The sequence below is a fragment of the Astyanax mexicanus genome, chromosome 12, assembly GCF_023375975.1.
Source record: "Astyanax mexicanus isolate ESR-SI-001 chromosome 12, AstMex3_surface, whole genome shotgun sequence".
NCBI lineage: Eukaryota > Metazoa > Chordata > Actinopteri > Characiformes > Acestrorhamphidae > Astyanax > Astyanax mexicanus.
The window spans coordinates 8,691,518-8,713,148 of NC_064419.1; the positions used below are offsets into that span (position 1 = coordinate 8,691,518).

Genomic DNA, 21,631 nt, shown 5'->3' on the forward strand with positions numbered 1-21,631 from the left:
CTCTTGCTGCAACCGATTACCTCATAAAATTCAAGTTTATGTAATATCATTTTTAAGTACAAATACAAATATATATATATATATATATATATATATATATATATATATATATATATATATATATATATATATAAAATAAGATTTTCCTGAACTCATATATTTTATTTACTCAAGTACTGCATACTACATCGTTTTGTTTTATAAAAATGACATAATTCATATAATTTCCGCCAACTTAACCAGAACACAAAATATATGATAGTATATTATTTTTTCAATATTTATGTCAATTGCTTTGCATAATAATTCTACTTTGATTGTGATGGACAGGTGAATAAAAATTAGTATGCAGATGAAGATTTGTATTTAGTCTTCTTTTATTATTTCATTCAACTTTTTTTTAATACTCAAAGAAAGTAGATGAAGAAATAAAAAACAGTAAAGAATTAACTGTAATGGGAGCACAGCCAACACAGAGTTACTGCAGCTCATAAAATAAAATGTTGCTTGTTCTTACAGCCTACAACACAGAGTTTAAGCAGTTAATCATAATTAAAATATGATCTAAAAATGTACCTAATGTAACCCAGGGGGGATGGACTACACACTGATGGTGAGTGTCTGTCAGAAACTGTTGGACACACCCAGTATGCAAATAGATTGTGACAGAGGCCAATAGAAAAGAAGTTGCCAATGGCAACTAACAGACTAAACTCAGTTATTTTAATCTGGTTCAACTCAAAGATCTCTGTTTGAATGTAAATGTGGCGACAAATGTTCAGCAAACTCAAAATAGTTGAATATTGTTTAGAAATATCTTTTTTTGTATTTTTGAAAAACAGACTTAATTTATTTGAGTTCAAACAACTTCTGGGTTTACAGTGTACTTAAGTGAGGTAATGAAGTTTTTGTATTTAAGGGACACATAAAATCACGTAGTAAACAGTAAAAAAGTTTTTGTCCTCCACATTAATCCCCTGATCTAAACCTGATCAACTAAGATGGTGATTTGGGATGAAGGAAAAGCAGCAACTATTGTTCAGCACCTTCAGAAACTCCTTCAAGACGCTGAGAAAACTATATATATAGTCCTGTCCTCAAAGGTAAGTATGAAACTTAGAAGAATCTAAAGTATAAAATATATTCTGGTTTGTTTAACACTTTTTGTTTACAGAATAATTCCTCAAAATAGTTGAGTATTGTTTAGAAATATTTTTTTTGTATTTTTGTAAAACAGACTTAATTTATTTAAGTTCAAACTACTTCTGGGTTTACAGTGTACTTAAGTGAGGTAATGAAGTTTTTGTATTTCGTTACTTGACACCTCTGAGCGTGGGAAACATATTTTATGTACAGCAGTTAAACTGGTTACAATGAAAGTCTACAATGCTTTCACTTAAATACAGCAGCACTGCTGTGTCTGATAGACTCGTACCAGCAGCACAACACACACTAACACCATATAACCCACACAATGCTTATCATAATGATAATCACTGCTGTGCTGAGAATAAATCACCCACCACCCAAATAATAATAACAGCTGCTGTGTGGTGGTTTTAATATTAAAGAACAGGGTGAAAGAAGGATAATAATAAATTATACAGAGAAACAGATAAAGTCTGAAATTATTATACAACTATTACACAAGTGTCCTATATGATCAGTAGAGCTAAAAAATTGTTAGAAACAGGTGCAGACGGGCGCCGAGTGGTCCAGCGGCCTAAAGCGCTGCCACTATGAGCGGGAGGTCGCAGGTTCCAACCCCAGCTCATGCAGCTTTGCCATCAAGCTGCCGCCGTTTAGAGGGAGCAAAATTGGCCCTGCTCCCTCCGGGTGGGTAGATGGTGCTCTCTCCCCACATCACTCCTAGGGTGATGTCCACAGCACAGGGCAGCTGTAAGCTGATGTATCGGAACCAAGCTGCTGCGCTTTCCTCCGAGTGCGCTGTGATGCTGCTCGGTAATGCTGCATCAGCAGCAGCTCGAAAAGAAGCGGTGGCTGACTTCACATGTATCAGAGGAAGCATGTGTTAGTCTTCACCCTCCTGGTGTGTTGGGGCATCACTAGTGATAGGGGGAGTCCTAATGAGTGGGTTGGATAATTGGCCGTGTAAATTGGGGAGAAAATGGGAAAAATTAGAAATAAAATTATAAAAAAAGCAAAAGAAAAAAGAAACAGGTGCAGAAACAAAGAAATTGGTTATAAAGTTTTGGCTTGATTGTTGTGTATCTTTTTTCCAGCTCCTGTGGCAGATGACTGATTACACAACCCCGACTCATCCTGAATCTAAATATTTTAAAGGTTAATTCCAAACGGCTGGAATGCCACGATACCGGATCTCTTACTGGTACATGTTACTGATTTACTGAGCTAAAAGTCAAAGAAAACAGAGCTGAGAATGAGAGCGGGCACAGCTGTACCAGCGGCATGACTGCCTCTCCCTAAACACAGGCCACTTTCTGTTTCCGGGCTCTCTGTGAGTTTGAAAGTAATTATTGATCTTAATAAGCTATTTAACATTGTTTAATCTGCTAATAGCAGTCTTACTTGTATTAATTACTACAATTACATTTTGTTATTTTATGTATTGTTTATGTACACTGTAATGAACTGCTGTAAATTTACTGTGGATTTTTATTCAGCATCACACCTCACATAGAGGTTACAATAACTGTAATGCGGTCGTTAATCAATAATAACTGTATAGTAATAAATGAAGTTTATCAGCCTAATCAAAGTTATGAAAGTCCTCATAATGAATATAATACAAATCAATTGTTTAACATTTACATGAAAAATACTTAAGTAAGCAACTGCAGGGAGAATGTTGGGTACCTAATATTCAGCAGTAACATATCCTAAATTTCACACAACTATAGACAGTAATCAATTCAATACATCTGAAGCAACAGTTTTACTTGCATTGTTTTAATAGTTTAAGAGTTCAACTCATATTTAGATTCCCTACTACTGTATTTCTTGGGCTATAAGATGCACCGGATTATAAGGCGTACTTTATTAAAAGTAAAAACTCACAAAGCTTAACATATATATATATATGAAAAACCAAATAACCAAATAATAACAACAGTTTAATTGTATATATTCTGTCTGAATTGCTTCTTTTTATTTATCACTGTTATTCACCTTTCCCCAATTTCCTAAAAACAGTCATTAATTGTTCATAATTTTTAATATATAATTACTACAATATGTTTATGATAATCTCCAGCTGGTTTCCTGGTGTCAACAACAACAAAAAAAAAAACATGAAACAAGAGAAAAGTAAATATTCCAGTTCTTTACTGATCAACAGACAAGAAACATATATATAAACATATATATATATATATATATATATATATATATATATATATATATATATATATATATATATATATATATATATATATATATATATACATATATAAACACAGTGTACAATCATATGAATCCCCCACTATACCAAATAACAGTTTGTTCAGTTAATAAAATAAATGTATTTGTTTGACAGTGTGGGCCTTACTGGTTTGTGTTCTACAGAAGAAAAAAAATATGCAGGCATGTTAAATAATAACATATAGAGTACCAGTCTGGACACACCTTAGTTTGGACACACCTTATCATTCAATGTTTTTCTTTAATTCTTTATTTAATATATTTTCTATATTGAAACAATTAAGGGACACATATAAAACCACGTAGTAAAGAGTAAAAAAGTTTTTGTCCTCCACATTAATCCCCTAATCCTAAACCTTAACAAATTAGATGGTGATCTTCATATATGAAATGAAATGAAATGAAAACAATACAATTGTGCAACATAGAATATACATTCTACTGTATACTGTTGTCTTAAGTTCCAAGACAACACACGTACTGTACATTCATGAATCGCTTTGGGTTATTGGAGCAAAGTCATTAGTTCTGTTCATTTTCAGTTTAGTAACTTTCAGATCTTTCCAATCAGCTCACATGCAATCAGTTTCCACATTTAGGTTACTTTCATTCCTGCCATTTTTTGGTTCAGACTTTCTGACTTTTGGTCTAGTTTGGTGCAAACAGAAATACCAAGTATGAGAAGTGTGAAAATTTGGTCCGCTCAAAAGAGGTGGTCTCTGTTAGGGTTAGCAGAACCATGGTCTGGTTAACTTCTGCAGTGTGAACACACTTTTTTTGCACGGTTTTAAATTTCAGACCAATTAGAGAATTACAGGAAGTTAAGGCAGGCTATGGTCACTCATTAAACAAAAGATTAAAAAATAAGCAGTGCTGTTATGTGCCATGACTTGCTATTACAACATGTGCATTAACTGAAGTGTAAAAACAAAAGCTAAAACTTTATTTTTACGAAGAATTTTCCCAGCTGCCATGTGCTTCAGCATGACTTTGTGACTTGTTTGTGTTATACTCAATTTTATAACCTTTTATAATCCTTTTACAAAGTCATAAAAACGTGGTCCCTAAAAAAAACAGTATGCCGAAGCTTTAACATACATAGTTAAAGGAGAACTCAGATGTAAAAAAATATTATCTTTGTTGAATAGCACACCTCCACTCTCCTACAGCTTTCTGAGGTCCAGTTATTTTGTGCTTTTTGCCCAACAATCTGCACAACGGCTGTATCGTGGCAAGTTTTGCCCCAATAAATCACTCTTTACACCGACATCCAGGCTCAAAGTAGCTCCACACCTCCTTGCTAGAATCCAGAGAGCCCTGACGTTTAAATTGAGGAATTAATAACTTTAAAAATGAGCAAGAAGCTTATTAAAAGCATTGTTTACATCCCATAGTGCAGGTAAATCTTTGGGCGCTGTCATCTTTGTACTGATAATAACATAGACATATACACATATAGACTTCACATAGCGTAGTAGCCGCCGACGCTGGGAGGCAGGCTATGCGGAATCTATGTATATATGTCAATGTCATTATCAGTACAGTGATGACGGTTCCCAGAGCTACAAAGAAGCAATATGGGATGTAAATAGTATTTTTTAATAAGCTTTTTGTGCACTTTTTAAGTTACTATTGCCTCAATGTAACAATCAGGGCTCTCCGGATTCTAACAAGGAGGTGTGGAGCTACTTTGAGCCTGGATACTTGGAGTCTGTATGGCTGTTGTACAGAGTGCTGGGCAAAAAGCACAAAATTACTGTATCTCAGAAAGCTATAGGAGAGCGAAGGTAAGTACTTTTTATCATGTTTTACTACACCCAAAGTCAATTTTACACCGGAGTTCTCCTTTAACTAAGAAGGGCTGTGGAGATGAAAGGTCTGGTTCTGGGAAAACAATAAGAAGTGACCCAATTGGTAACCAGCAGAACTTTACGGTTCTGGGTTGAAGTTTGCTTTGTTCCTTTTTTGGGGGAGAGTACTTCATACCAGCCTCTCGGATGCATTTGTTTTAAGCTTTACATTACACCTCCCTCCCCCTCACAAAAAAAAAAAAAAGGGAACCTAAACTTCCGAGTTTGCTTTATTAACAGTGCAAATGATAAAATATAAATAAATAGTTTGACACTTACCTACAGCTTGGCTTGGCAGCCATTTCACTTACTAGTTACAGTAGCTTAAATATACTTCAATGATACGCTGATATAGTGATTAAACCACTAGTTCCATATTCCTCACTTACACACTCACTTGAACGTCTAAAGTTACACAGAATTGTGTCAATTGAGTCAAGCATAGTGTCCGTTATAATCTAAAAATATGTGCACTTGTTCTGCAAAGGCTTAAAAGTTTGCTAACTAGTTTGCATTTTACAGAGAATTTTAAAGTTGCAAAATGATCCTTTGAAAAATAGCAAACTATAAATTATCACATTCTTCCAGTTAACATTCTTGACTACATACTTGGCTCTTAATGATGATATCTTCACCAGGAAGCATCAAGAATTTGCTCAATCATCACTGGCTTCACTGTAAATTTGATTATTACTCTGTTAATAGTAAAAAATATAGGTACCACTTTAAAATATGACTACCTTTATAAAGGGTTTATAAATGGTTTACAATTAGTTTATTAATGGTTACTAAATAGGTTGTAAATGCCTTAAAAATCATTAATAATAAGTTATAACACATACGTAGAAAGGGAAACAATGACCTGTTGTTTGTCAAAAAGTGAACCCACAGCCATCTATATTGTTGCCCTTTTGACGTATGTGTTATAACTGATTATTAATGATTTTTAAGGCATTTACAACCTAATTAGTAACCATTAATAAACTAATTGTAAACCATTTATAAATCCTTTATAAAGGTAGTCTTATTTTAAAGTGGTACCAATATATATATATATATATATATATATATATATATATATATATATATATATATATATATATATATATATATATATATATAACATATAACTGGTAGGGTATTGGTGGACTGGTGGCCAATGAAATAAGCCCACGCTCTTAAAAATAAAGTTGCAACTTTATTTTTGAGGGTTCTTTCTTTAAGCTTTGCCATTAAAGACAATTTTTTATGTTCCATAAAGAAAAAACTATTAAGTATGAAGTAGAGATGTTCACAAGCTGCAAAGCGTCCATGTCACAAGGGGCAAAGGCTAGAGTCAAATTCAAGTTCTAAGTCTTTAGGCTGGAATTCAAGTTAAGTCATTGGTTTTTAGACTAGAATCCAAGTCAAGGCACAAGTGTTTGGCTAAAGTACAAGTCAAGGCACAAATCTGAGTCAAGTTACGAGTCTTTAGAGTGGAGTCTCGATCAAGGTACAAAGTCTTTTGACTGTAAATTCACTTAAGTCACAAGTCTGCAAACAAGAATCCAAGTTAAGTTTCAAGTCTTCAGTTTAAAATCCAAGTCAAGACACAAGTTCTTAAGCTAGAATCCAAGTCAAGTCACAAGTCTTTTAGGTTGGAGTCCATCATTGGCGAGGTTAAGATGTATTGGGGCATTATGCATGGTGCCAACAGCTTCATGCTCATCTCTTTTTCAAACATTCTTCTTTATGAAACTTTTTTATATGGCATCAATCAAAAAACCCAATGTATCACCTTTATTTTTAAGAGCTTCTACTTTTAAGCTTCTACTCAAGTAGTCTTTTTGAAAATTAAGTATTTTTTACCTTTTTACAGCAGGGAAGTTTTACTGCATCTTACATGTATAACTTGGGTACACTGCACCCCCCTCACCACTAAATATATTAATGCGAGTTTATCCCACTCTAAACAGAAATCATATTCTTCCCACAGATCAGGTCTGGTTGGTGGACTTCGTGCCACATGATGTAGATCTGATGAGGCACGAATCTGTGTACTAGGATTACCTCTCGATAATAGCAAGGGTCGTATGGGTCTGCCAGTTTGGAGGGAACGTGTAGGCCGGCGGTCCGCACACCCATGTGGGACGACGGTTTCAACCCGGCCTTTTCCAGACACATTCCCATGTAAACATCATCTATCGGCAGTATGGTGATGGATTTAGACATGTTATAGATGGTGCTGGCAGTGAAACCTGAAAGCAGAAAGCCTCCGCCGCCGCAATACGGAGGATAAGATTCAGACTCTTGCACTTGAACTGGGATGTAATATTTGCTGGCCCTTTCTCGAATTGGTCCGACATACTGGATCAGGTGCCCAACAAACAAGTGTTTGCTGCCGTCGTTACCGTCTAATCCTTGCAGATACACCACCATGTTATCTGTGTTGGCGAAAATGTCATCGTCACCATTGAGAAGGAAGTGGGCATTGGGGCACCACTTCTCCATCCATTCCAAGAACATGATCTGCTTTAGCGTGAGGTTAAAGAAGGTATCATCAAAGTCCCACTGCAGAATGTCCTTGTGTTCATTGTTCTCTGTTATCAGGAGCTTGTTCAACCTTTGCTTTTCAAACCCTCGTCCAGTAGTCCCGGATATGAACACTGTACGGATATTCTTGCCATTCTGAAGCCTCTCTGCAGCCCACGTTTTTCGCAAGACCTCTCTTCTCTCATAATTGTGTGGAGAGCTTTTGATGACCAACAAAAGGAACACGTCCCCAGACTTCTCGGGACCGCCGCACTTGTCAGGAACATTAAGCAACATTGGGAATTGGCGACAGTGGCGATAATACAGGAAGTCCTGGATGTGTCTCGGCAAAGTGGAAAATCCTGCAATGTCGGAAGCCGATAGATTCCGTTCACATTCGGGTAGAAGTCTTGGGAGATGCTTTTGTGTTTCAACTTTAATGTCCTGGTTCTTTATGTCTCTTCTTTCTACACTCTCCTTTTGATCATAGTTCTCAATGTCTGACCTCAGCAGTATGAACAAACACAGAACACTAGCAATGAACAGGGCTGCTGTCTCCAGCCTCCGCCTCTTCATCCTGTTGTCTGGAGAAAAAGAGGAGACAGATAGCAAGTTAGTTTTTTTAGAAAAAGAGAAAAGGTTTGATTAAGTTGAATTGAGTTGGATTGCCTGAATCTGAAGTGGTGACTGTTCATTACTATTTCCAAGTTAGTTTACTCAACCTAAGCTAGTCCTAAAAATAAAGGTTTTTTTTTTGTTGCAAAAAAACACTTTGAGGTGTTATCCCCAGACAGTCATTGAGCTTAGTCCACTACTATGCAGCACTATATATGGAAGTTCCCCAATAAAATGAAAATAGAGTCCAGACTTAATCCTGTCTGGGAAACTGTCCCTTAAAATTTTAAGAAGTTTAAACAAGGCAATGAATGATTGAAGATAGGTATTAATGGTTTGGAGATTAGGTGGCAATAATTGAAGATAGGTGGCCATGATTGAAGATAGGTATCAATAGTTTGGAGATAGGTGGCAATGATTGAAGATAGTATCAATGGTTTGGAGATAGGTGGCAATGATTGAAGATAGTATCAATGGTTTGGAGATAGTTGCCAATGATTGAAGAGAGGTATCAATGGTTTAGAGATAGTTGCCCATGATTAAAGATAGGTAATAATGGTTTGGAGATAAGTGGCAATGACTGAAGATAGTATCAATGATTTGGAGATATAGAAAGTGGACTGGCAACATGGAGAAAGGCAAAAAAGGCAAAAAGTCATGTTTTTTATAGTATACTGTAATTTGTGTTATAAAGAAGCCTGAACTCCAGTCAACTCCAGTCCTTTACTTTTTAGTTATCTTGGTTGGTGTCATTCATGACTATGAGCCTTTTCCGATTATTATGAAAAAAATGTAACCTTAGGATAATGAAAGGAGCTCTGTCTTCCCCTCTTTAGGATATCCTGTTCCTCTCTAGGATCCTCTGGTGTACATAGCTGTTCACAGGGTTGACAGGGTTTGTGAGCATTTTTTCCAGTGAAGTGAGCTACGCACCAAGTGAGTAAACATACTGTGGCTTGAAAAAGTATTCATACCCCTATTTTGCAACCTTACAAGTACAAACTTAAATATATTTTATTAAGACAAAGTAGAACATTACCAGAAAGTGGAGCAAAAATGAACATGGTTTTCAAAATTCTGATAAAAAACAATTCTTAAAAGTCAAAAAATGTGACAAAATATGATATGAAAAAATGATAAAAATATATCAAAATATGATAAGAGATTTTTTTTGTTTTCTTTTGTATTATAAACTGTAGTGAATTTAAATTTGCAGTAGTTAATTTGAACACATCTAGTCTCATCAAAAAAAAAAAGAATTTAATTCAGAATGATGTTTGAAATTTCCTTAATGGAGGTACAGGCACATGTGGGACGATAGTGAACGTTTCCTGGCCAGATTTTATCAGGTTGGGCACTACTTATGCAAATAGCGTGACTAAAAGCTGTTTCATTGATAAGAGGTAGATAAGTGAATGCAATTTTGCAGCGTTTTCAGCAGGACAGCTACGGTTTGTCGCTGTTTTGACTGGGAAATGTACGTGACTGAAGAAGGAACTGTGTCTTTCTGTTATTTAATACTGTTCTGTTGTTTTAGCAGCGGATATGGCGGATATGATTATGTTTTGTGGAATCAAGCTGCCGTCAAACAGTACTGTACACATTCTTTAAAACAGAAGAAAACCAACAGAGCTCTTTGAGTGGCAGTCAATATACTACCACCAGTTTCATTTCATTTAAAAAAACATTTACATAGGAGATTAAAGGTTCTTTACACTTAAACACATTTACACAACATTTTACACTTGGGCAACGCAAGTGTTTTGATAGTTAGGCAGGAGTGTGTGTGTCTTTGCCATGGGCAAAGTTGTTAACATGTTGGGCGTTTGTTTTGCTTGGGTCACGTCAGCTAGACCGATTTTAATATCAGAGGTTTCATTTACATAAGCATTTGAATCTGTGTGTGTGTGTGTGTGTGTTTTGTAACTGGGTGAGGTCAGTTGGCAAAATGTCTAAAAAAAGGAAAGTAGAGAGAAGAGATTTCTCTTTAGAACTTAACTTTATTATTTAACTTTCGATTCAATTCATGCAATTTATATGTTCATATTACGTAATTGTAACTGTTTTATTATTGTAAAGTGTCTTGGAGTTTTATTAAAAGTTCTGACAAAAATAATCTATAATTATTAAGATATTTTTCAAGCACCGGAAGTACGTAAAACCCTATTGTTTTTGCTCAGATTTTTCTTCTTTCTCTTGTAAAAGTGACACTGCAGAGTAGACTGTAAGACATAGATACACTAAACTTGGTAGGTACATGTAGGTTGACACTGATTGGCCAATTGTTTGAAGACCTACTCTCAAAAAAAAATGTATGTGATCCTTTAAGTCAAATTTTTTTTAAATAAGTCAAAAAGATTTTTTGTTAATTTACATACATACGCAAGTTTTGCGAACTAGTCCTAGGAGACAAATTTGGTCTCAAAATACTTGGTAGAGTATTGTATTTATATTTATATATAACATATATTTAAACATAGTTGTGTCTATGAGATTTCTGTTCATTACAACTTTGCATTTAAATGTGTCTAGACTGTAATATTATACATATTTTAGACTTCATAAAGCTTTAAAGTGTAGGGTAGATATCACAGCACTGTTTAAGCTGTTCGGCATCCTGTGGGTGGCTGAATTTATCTAGCTATGAGTGTGTAATAGAGTAGAAAACAGTGGGTGATTAAACACAGCGTTTAAAAACTCCAGCAGCACTGCTGTATCCGATCCACTCATACCAGCACAACACACACTATTACACCACCATATTTGACAGGTGATGTGGTATCACTTCAGATTAAGAACACTTCAATCTCTTCTCTATAATCAAGTTAGTAACTTGGTGTCATCTGTTTAGATAATTTTTTCCTTGATCTGATCGGGGTGTTTTTATATTTATATACCTTATGTCATAACAATGAGTGAACAGGCCACACCTTGTCAGATGCTTATCAGTTAATTTCACACCTGACTTCACTTCAGATTCACTAAGGTGGTGCCCACAGTCAACATTACAAACACTGAGTAATCTATTATGTATTTTTTACTATATGTGTCACTGTTTAAATACTTATGCGCCTGACTAAATGTGTTAATAGGTCACAACACAATTAGTTGAGACGATGCTTACATGTTTTTACCCATGCTGCTTCATGAACTAGATGGATTGGCATTAATTTCCACACAAAATAACACTGTTATTTTAAAAATACTAAAAAAAAAAACATTAAAAATACATTTTGTTTTGATTTATGAATCACGATGATCCCTCAAATATTTGGTGCCTCTTTACTAATTGTTCCTTAAAGCAGGACAAAACTTTCAGCCATTACTCTCTAAAACAATGGAGCTAAGAGGAGGTTAAAATATTAATATCTTTAAAATAAATAAAACATAACTTTTTGTAGAGTTTTATAATTTTAAAATGAAGACTACGTTTTTAAATAACCGAAATATGAGTGGACAGTAGAAAAACCTCAGTTTTATAAAATATTTTTAATATCTGGAGACATCTGGACAGGAAATACAGATGGTAAACTAATTAAAAGGTATCAGTATATGTGTAAACAGGAGACCAAAATATGTACAAAAGCCACATTTTTGAAAAAATGTCTGAATACATGTGGGCATGCCAATAAACTCACAAAATTGACAAAGACTTGTGTGGGCGGGGCCTGAGGCTGTGATTGGGGGGATTTGTTAGTTAGTTCTGAATCTGTTGGATCGGGTCGGACCGAGTAGTCTGAGTATGGCGGCTCAGTACTGTGAAGGTTTAGAGTATAGCTGGCGTCATACTGAAGAAATTTGAGAGGTGTGAATGGTGTGTGCGTGTGTTTTTTTAAGAGAGTGTGTGTGTGTGTATGTGTTACTGCAAGGCTGCAGTGTATATAATTAAGCGGTCAAGCGCACTATAGTTTAGTAGTCTAACACTAACACACTTGAATAGGCTTCCATGATGTCAGCATTTTCCATTTACACTGACCCAGTCATTAAAGTTTAGCTGAAAAGTAAGACTTTGGCTGTTGAGCACTGGCAGACTCAAGGGATGGGACAGGCGGGGGGTGGGTGGGGGTGCTAGTACCCTCCCTAGCGACCATGCAGTTGAAAATGGGTCGCCTAAGTGCCCTGTAGAATGGCAAAAACAAGACAAAATGCCCTATTGGCTGCCCTTTCCATTGTAAAAAATGATTGCGTGCCCCTTCTTGCAAAAAATTAATTCGTTAATTGTTCAAAAATTAAAGCTTATTTAAATTCAAATATTAGTGCCTTTGTTTTAGCTTTTTTTTTTTCATTAAAAGCCTTTTTTACATTGATAAATAAAATCATTATTTAAAAACTGCTAATTTTATTAACTCAGAATATTGTCTGATATATGTTTGATAATCTGGAAAGTCTAAGTATGAGAAAAAAGCAAAAACAAAAGAAATTTGTAAAGGAGAAAATACACTCACAGTGTGTTCAAAGAAAGCTGTTTTAATGTGTTAATGTGTGATTATGAGAAATCTTTAAAAAACACAATGTTCTTCTCTAATCTTCCTCTATTTTCACATCTCTTTTACAAAATAAGTTCTTTAGGGAAGTGAAAGTGGTTCACTGTTCTTATTTTCATTTTTTGGGGTGCAGCTTCTTGCTGGTCTCAGGGGAAGCTGTGTTGTTTTAGGTAGGTGTGGTAAGGGGATTTTGAGCTGGTGGGTTCCCACTGAACATTAGATGTCTTATTGCATGTGCAGATTATGTCTATATTGAGTTTGATGGTCCAAGACCAATTCTAGACTTCTAAACAACATAAACATATGTAATAAAAGGTCCCGTATTTGGACAGATAACTATGATCCTACTTTTCATGTCAATATGCAGTTAAACATTTGAATGTGGTACTAAGCAACTTTTGTGGTGCAGGAAATTGACATTATGAATATAAAAAAGATGTTGTCTGGTGTCAGTGTCTGCACTTTCAAGGGACCAAAAATGGGCATGCACAAAATATCTATATAAGACATTGTTTCGCAAGATGCACTAGAAATAAGGTCTTGGGTTTGAATGCCAACAGAGACAGTGTTTTGATATTCTTTCCATGTCTGGATGGGAAACTTCATAGACTGCGGATTCTGAACTGGTTCAAATTAAATTGGCCTGATATGCGAAGTGTGAGTATATGCCAGTATGCCCAGATATGAATTGCCACTCTGCCCTGGGAAAATAACCTTTCCAGGTGTTGTGCCGAATTCTGCATCCCTGCCAGTCCCCAATTTCTTGTGCAGGCACGTCAGGGTTAATCTACAGTTAAAGTAGATACGGGAATCCCCAGCGTAATTTTTCCACCCATACTTCTGTTTGACGTGCCTGCGCAGTAAGAGGAGACGGATTTTGGCACAACACCATTTAATTTTCTTCTTCTATTGTTTAATGGGTGTCAATAGCCTGACTCAACTTCCTGAAATTGTTGAAATAAGTGCAAACTTGTTCAAAAAATGCGTTTTCACACTGTAGACCAACTGCACTGGTGTGTGACACCTTTCACACAAGTCTGAAAAACACTGTTCTGCTGAATGAGTTACCAGTATATCGGAAATTAAATTTTCAAAAACTGAAACTGAACTGTTACATTCTGCCTATCTAATAACACAGGCTTTACAAAACCAGCTATGTGGAAAAACATGTTTGGAGAACCAAAAGCAGAAGTGTGACATTACTCACTGCAAAACTCCATGATCAGCTGGCGTCACCTGAGAAATAAAAACAAGAAACAAGGTCATTAAACTCGAATGAGAAAACAAGGTCACATAAGAGGAAATTCAGGGCATAAAATGAATAAATAAGGCACATTTTAACTCACACCAGTACTTTCAAGTGTTTGTTTATTACAGTGTTTCCACAGCATTTCTATCCTATAATGAACACATTCTTACTTTAGAACATTTATACAGCATGACACTGTAGATCCTGTGCATCATGATCAAAATTCAGTGAAGGGTGTATTCTACAGTAAATATGATTTTTTAGAGCGGGTTTCCCTCTAAAAACTTTACTAATCCCTCTTTAATGATACATTATATTCTAGTTTTTATCATAAAGCAGACAGTAACAGTTGATATATCTTTATATCCTCCATAACTGTATAACAGACTCAGAAAGCTGCAGCAGGTTAGATTAGTCTTTTAGTTTAGCAGACGTATGCTAGTGCTCATTTACCTCAGCGTGCTAACGCTAAGCTAACCTTTTCAGTTCTTAACTTTTTCTCGTAAACAGTCAGTCTGTGTCTGCAAAGACGTAGTAACTGATATTAAGCGTGAAAAGTGAAGTGTAAAGCTTTATTTCTTCAGTTTATTTGAGTAGAGTTTATTAATTTCCTTTAACTTGGTGTTTTTTGGCTCCCTGACGCCGTTCTGTGGTGCTGCTCTGTGTAGCTACATAGCTAACGCTAACTACACTGCACTGGAAGAAACTCTGGAAAGAAGCTCCTTCCTTAACCAGTAAGCAAATTATTACCAAAATAAACTATTTATACATAAACATTTTTATAGATTTTATTATATGGAGACATTTAGTTAATAACATCATAGGTTTTTTGTAGGAGTTACAAGTTTGGTCTAGTGTTTAACTATTTAATTATGTCTCCTACCAGATTAATATATCCCTGCTAAAAAATCCAGCTGGTTCTCCAGAGAAAACATACCATTTGCTAGTTAACAAACTAGTTAAAGAGTTATTTAAAGACATAATTAACAAGCCAGTCAACTTATTAGTTAAAGAGCTAGTTAACAAACTAGTTAAAGAGATATTTTAAAAGTTAGTTAACAAGCCAGTTAACTAATTAGTTAAAGAGCTAGTTAAAAAAAACTTGTTAAAGAGCTTTTTATTTTAAAGTATATAATTATTTTACAGTTCATAATTTACAGGTGGTAAATAAATGCAGTACTGCATTTTTTATTAGTCTATTATTAACAATATTAAAAATACAACAGCCTGCTATAATAATAAGAGCACTGTGATTATTACCTTAATAAAATAACTAACTACAGTAACTTACTAACTAGAAACTAACTGCTATAATTATTCTACCCTGATCTTTTTACATTGTGTATACAGTGCTCTTAAAGTATTTCCCCCCTTACAGATTTCTTTTGTTTTTGCTTTTTTTAAATCATAGTTACATTTTTAGGTTAGTACATTTTAATATCAGACAAAGATATAATAAAGTAAAATATAATAAGTTTTTATCCCTTAATATTATCCCTTAATAAGATCTTAGTTTTTGTTGTGACACAGGGAGTGCTGCTGGATCTGGTAGACCCATTTTGGGGCTTTTAATTCAAAATAATAAACTTGTTAAAATACTCAGCAGAGGTTTTATTTTATCCCATTTGCAAACAATATAAAAAAACACACATGTTAAAGTTGTTCCCTTTACCTTTGTTAAATTACATTAAGATATGCCTCTTGTTTTTTTTTTGTTTTTTTTTGTTTTTTTTCTAAACAAAAAAACAGCTAATGTTCAAGTGTAGCAAGTTTTTCCCAGAACTATAATGTATTATTTACCTAAATTTCATTACAAATTGTACCTGCTCAGGTCAGTTTACATGAAACAACATGTTAGCCCCACTGAACACGGTCATTTTTATATTTGGTTCTCATATTCTGAAACTTCTTCTACTGTATCACCATCAAAGTTTTCACTCTTCCAGTATCTACTGTAATTCAGTCTGAACAGAGAATTGCTTTGCCATCATGACCAGTTATGGTATGTATCCATGCTGACAGAGCTATTTTTAGTGTCAGGTCCCCAAGATTGGCTTCCACAAGAAAGAGGACCCTATCATACACCCTGCGCAAGGGTGCATGATACAGCATACAGCACTGCCACATGAGTACTAGAAATATGTATGTTCTTAAACTTTTTACCGGTAGTGTATACCAAGCTATGAATATTTTTTCTATTCAATTACTGTTCAATTGTGTTTGTGTTTTGTCTAAATACCTTATGAAATGGTTTTATGTGTTGTTTCAGAGTCCGAGTGTTGTGAGTATGGATGAGGGGAAGGGGTGAAGATGTACAGCGTGAAGCTATAATCGTTAGGTACAGGATATTATCATCCTTTAGTATTTCCTGTGTGTTAAACATCAAGAAATGTTCAGAAGGTCACAGAAAAGCCACTGATCAAATCAGAAACACAAACAGCTAGAGCAGCACAGTATTTTTTAAGAGATTATAACAACAGTGGCTTTTATTCAGGAGCCGACCCAGATTTTTCCAAATGTAATGCATTAAAACAGTGTTGATCTCCAATTTTAGAAATTATTTATTCACACATATTGAATTTAGGTTGATTCAATATTGATTCGCTGTTTTATTTATTCGGTTTTATTTGTGGTTTTACACATATTTTTTGGTAACACTTTGCAAAAGTTTAAATCAATTAACTGTGCTATAACCATAATAAACACTTTTAAATGCTTAAGTACTGTCTTAAATAATTATTAGTTGACTAACATGAATTAGTTACTATCTTATTAAACGTAAGAATGTTGTACATAATTACATATTTTCTGAGCCTGTCCGTCACGTTTCATTCCTGTTGGTTGATTCCTTCTGATTGCAACATTTTTTTTTATTATATGTGTAAATTAAATATAATATTCTAATACTTAAATTTAGGATTTGTCACATATAGACACCCCTTTTTGTATTTAAACATATTCAATCATACGGACATGACGGCTTAATTTGAACAATACTGAGATATATATAACGAAACAAATAAAACTTATAAAAAAAAATACCGTTAAACATATGTTGTAAAATGCAAAACTAAAAATGTATTGTGTGGGAAATGTTTTGAAACCTTGTGTCCTAATAGCATTGTAATGTGGTAGTTCTCTCTTTGTCTAAAATAACCTCAAATAGACATTTACTATAACCATCTATCTGTCTCCGACATCGACTAAAAGAAAGGGTTTCCCACTCCTCCATACAGAATTCTTTCAAGCTTTGTGATTCTTTCTTTTTTAGTGATTGTATTGATAGTCTCATAGCTTCCTTAAACTTTATCTGTTACAATAAAAAAAAAAACTTGCCAGGCCCTACTGTCGCAAGGCGGCCCTAAACCCTAACATTTCAACCTCTATGCTTCACAGTAGATGTGGGTTCTATTGTGAATATTTGGTTAATAATCCAACTCTGGGTTCATCTGTGCACCAAAGAAAACCAGAAGTCCTGGTCTTTGTCTAGGTGTTCTCTGACAAACTGGTTCTCCTGTGTTTTTTGACAGCAAAGTGACCTTCAGCACACCTTCATTAAAAAAAAGGAAACTTGTTTGGTCTCTTTCTGATTGAAGATGCTGTACCATGGCATCAACGGTGGCAGGAGCTACCTGTTGATCCTACAGTGACATTTTAAGATAGTTGAAGACTTCTGTGCTCAGCCTTTTTCCTCACCGCAAAAATGTGATTCTGCTAATGATGTTTCAAAAATGATTGACATTTCTTTAGTTTTTTTATTTTTATTTTTATATAATACCTCCTCTCAAAAGGAGGTATGCAATAAATATGTCCAAATGTCCATATGCTGAAATATGTAAAAAAAAAAAAAAAAAAAAAAAGACAAAATTTAATAAGGGGTGTTCTTACTTTTTACAGAACTGTATGTTTAATATTGTTCCATATTTTTCAAAATAAATGTATTTAAAATGTATTTGGTATATGCGCAATATATCTTATGGTGTATATAATCTGTGGTGTGTGAAATGTATTTAGGACATAATACAGTGCATTTTTATATGGGTATTTAAATACATCAGCTGTTTAAAGTGACAACACATTTTAATATGTTTAGTAATAACATTTTTATCATGCGTTTTATTCAGTCTCAGAAACACAGCGTCCCTCAGAACTTTAGCTCACTATGATCTCACTAGCATTTGCACACTACACAGTTATGATGTTTGTTTTGCTGAAGGACTACTTTGGTTAATATCATTAATGTACAACTAAATATGATGTCATAATATTAACTAGGGTGACCTGATCTCTTTATGTCTGGATGTGAAAAACGTGTCTGACTCGTCAGTGTTGGATTTTTACAATCACCTCATTTTCAACAAACAGATTTATTTAACTTCTCCTCCTCAGTTAGAAGGTATTGAGAACATTGACAAAATACACAATTCAGTCATAAAACCAGGAAGATCAAATATTCTGAAATGTCCAAATCACCAAATCACTAATCAGATCAATGTCACATACAGTTAGAGCCAGTTGCTCAGACATGTGTAAAGTGCATGGTTTAAAATATATGTATATTATTATATATTTTAAAACACTATACAAACACTCACAATTTACTCACACATTGCATAAACACTACTAAAACACCATAAAACACAACTCAAACACTACCCTACACTAACAGCACAAACACCACAGAAAAATCCATAAAACACAACTCAAACACAACACAAACTATACTCAAACACTATACAAACACTAACAACACAAACACTACTGAAACACCATAACACAACTCAACACTGAGAGCACAAACACTACTGAAACACCCATAAAACATAAACCAAACACTACACAAACTATACTCAAACACTATACAAACACTAACAACACAAACACTACAGTAACAGTATAAAACACAATTCAAACACTACACAAACAGCATAAAATACAACTCAAACACAACACAAACTATTCTCAAACACTATACAAACATCACAAACACTACTGAAACACCATTACGCAATTCAAACACTACTCAACACTAAGAGCACAAACACTACTGAAACACCCATAAAACATAACTCAAACACAACACAAACTATACTCAAACACTAACAACATAAATACTACTGAAACACCCATAGAACGCAACCCAAACACTTCACAAACTATACTCAAACACTATACAAATATTACACAAATATTACACAAAGACTTACCAAACACTATTCAAATATTACCCAAAGACTAAACAAACACTACTCAAATTTTACACAAACCCTACCAAACACTACTTAAATATTACACAATGACTAATCAAACACTACTCAAATATTAAACAAAGGCTAACCAAACCCTACTCAAATATTTCACAAACCCTACCAAACACTACACAAATATTACATAAACCCTACCAAACACTACTCAAATATTACACAAACCCTACCAAACACTACTCAAATATTACACATAAGCCCTACCAAACACTACTTAAATATTACACATAAACCCTACCTAACACTACACAAATATTACATAAACCCTACCAAACACTACTCAAATAATACACAAAGCCTACCAAACACTACTCAAATATTACACAAACAATTCTCAAATATTAAACATAAGCCCTACCAAACACTACTTAAATATTACACATAAACCCTACCAAACACTACGCAAATATTACACAAACCCTACCAAACACTACTCAAATAATACACAAACACTTCTTAAATATTACACATAAGCCCTACCAAACACTACTTAAATGTTACACATAAACCCTACCAAACACAACACAAATATTACACAAACCCTACCAAACACTACTCAAATATTACACAAACAATTCTCAAATATTAAACATAAGCCCTACCAAACACTACTTAAATATTACACATAAACCCTACCAAACACTACACAAATATTACACAAACCCTACTAAACACTGCTCAAATATTACACAAACACTTCTTAAATATTACACATAAGCCCTACCAAACACTACTTAAATGTTACACATAAACCCTACCTAACACTACACAAATATTACACAAACCCTACTAAACACTACTCAAATATTACACAAACAATTCTCAAATATTAAACATAAGCCCTACCAAACACTACTTAAATATTACACAAACACTTCTTAAATATTACACATAAACCCTACCAAACACTACTTAAATATTACAAAAACACTACTTAAATATTACACAAAGACTAACTAAATGCTTGCAAAATTATGATTATAATGAAGACACTGCCCAAGCTATTCGCAAATACTACTCCAAAAACACACAATCAATCAAACCACTACTAAATAAACACAGTCTAAACACACACAACCCGAACACTGAAAACTAAAACTAAACACCGCACAAACAATGCTCCAACAATACCTACACACAAACAAAAAAAGACTTAAACACTAGACACCACAGACGCTAATTAAAATGTACCTAAATTAATCCAACACCACATAGACACTACAAAAACTACTCCCAAATTACTCAAATACCACAAAAATCTACTCAAACACTACCCAAACTACCCCATTACCACACAAACCCCCCCCCCACACCCCCCCCCCCCCCAACACACAAAAAGATACTCAAACGCAGCACAAACTGGCACTGTGAAAATGACCAGGTAAAATGACCCAACAGTTAAGATTAGGCAACAGACTGAAGAATACGCTTTGAGTTAATGAATTACAAATTAACTCCAGACTGTGAAAAATGTACAATAACATTGAACAAAAAATAAATAACTGTTACTAGATATAAAAAGTTAGTAAAAATGAGGGTAGTGAGTGGTGTACAGAGTTTTGGTATATTTGTGTACCAATATTTTGTTTGCTGAATAATTAAATAATCATAAGTTAGTAAAAAATAATTACATGTTAAAAAATAATACATGTTAAGATGAAAAAGGAGTTATTTATAAGTCAGCAGCAGTTTGTATAAGTTGTGTTAAGTTTACTGAAATTATGTTGTGTATGTGTGTTTTAAGTATGATAAGAATGTACTGACACAAAAAAACTGAAAAAAAAAAAAATTAATGAATTAAAACTAGAATTTACCATCACCTTCTTCAGCATCAGGGGCAGACCCAGGTTAAAAAGAGCAGTATTCACTCCCATTACTCCACTTTCAATGACATTACTTTAAATTACATTAAATACACATCTCTTACCTCTCCCCAGAGCTCACAACCACACACTGCAGCATAATCTCAGAACTGCTGACTGACAGACCAAGTGTGTATGCACTGCTTTCACATCTCTCCCTCTCTGTCTCTCAAACACACTCACTTAGCACACTCCCCTCACTGTGCTGAAAAAGGAGGGGGGAGAAAACACAGAAAGAGAGAGAGGCAAAAAGTGTGTGGAGGTAAGAGAGAGAGAGAGAGAGAGAGAGAGAGGGAAAGAGGGAGGGGGGAATGGGTGTATGGGGGAAGGTGTTGTGAGAGAGAGGAAGAGAGAGACCAAAAAATACAAGGAAACAAAAAAAAAACAGAAACAA

The 21,631-nt window shown here is 34.5% G+C and overlaps 1 protein-coding gene across 1 annotated transcript; it reads right to left on the reverse strand.

Annotated features, from left to right (window-relative positions):
- Positions 1-3,426: 3,426 nt before the first annotated feature.
- LOC103026573 (N-acetyllactosaminide beta-1,3-N-acetylglucosaminyltransferase 3) lies at positions 3,427-21,419 on the reverse strand. The gene is made up of 3 exons (XM_007236966.4): positions 21,303-21,419; positions 14,070-14,098; positions 3,427-8,347 (listed from the first exon to the last, which is right to left on the reverse strand). The coding sequence occupies exons 2-3, from the start codon at positions 14,080-14,082 to the stop codon at positions 7,200-7,202; spliced, it is 1,161 nt and encodes a 386-aa protein (XP_007237028.2). The 5' UTR covers positions 14,083-14,098; positions 21,303-21,419; the 3' UTR covers positions 3,427-7,199.
- Positions 21,420-21,631: the final 212 nt, after the last annotated feature.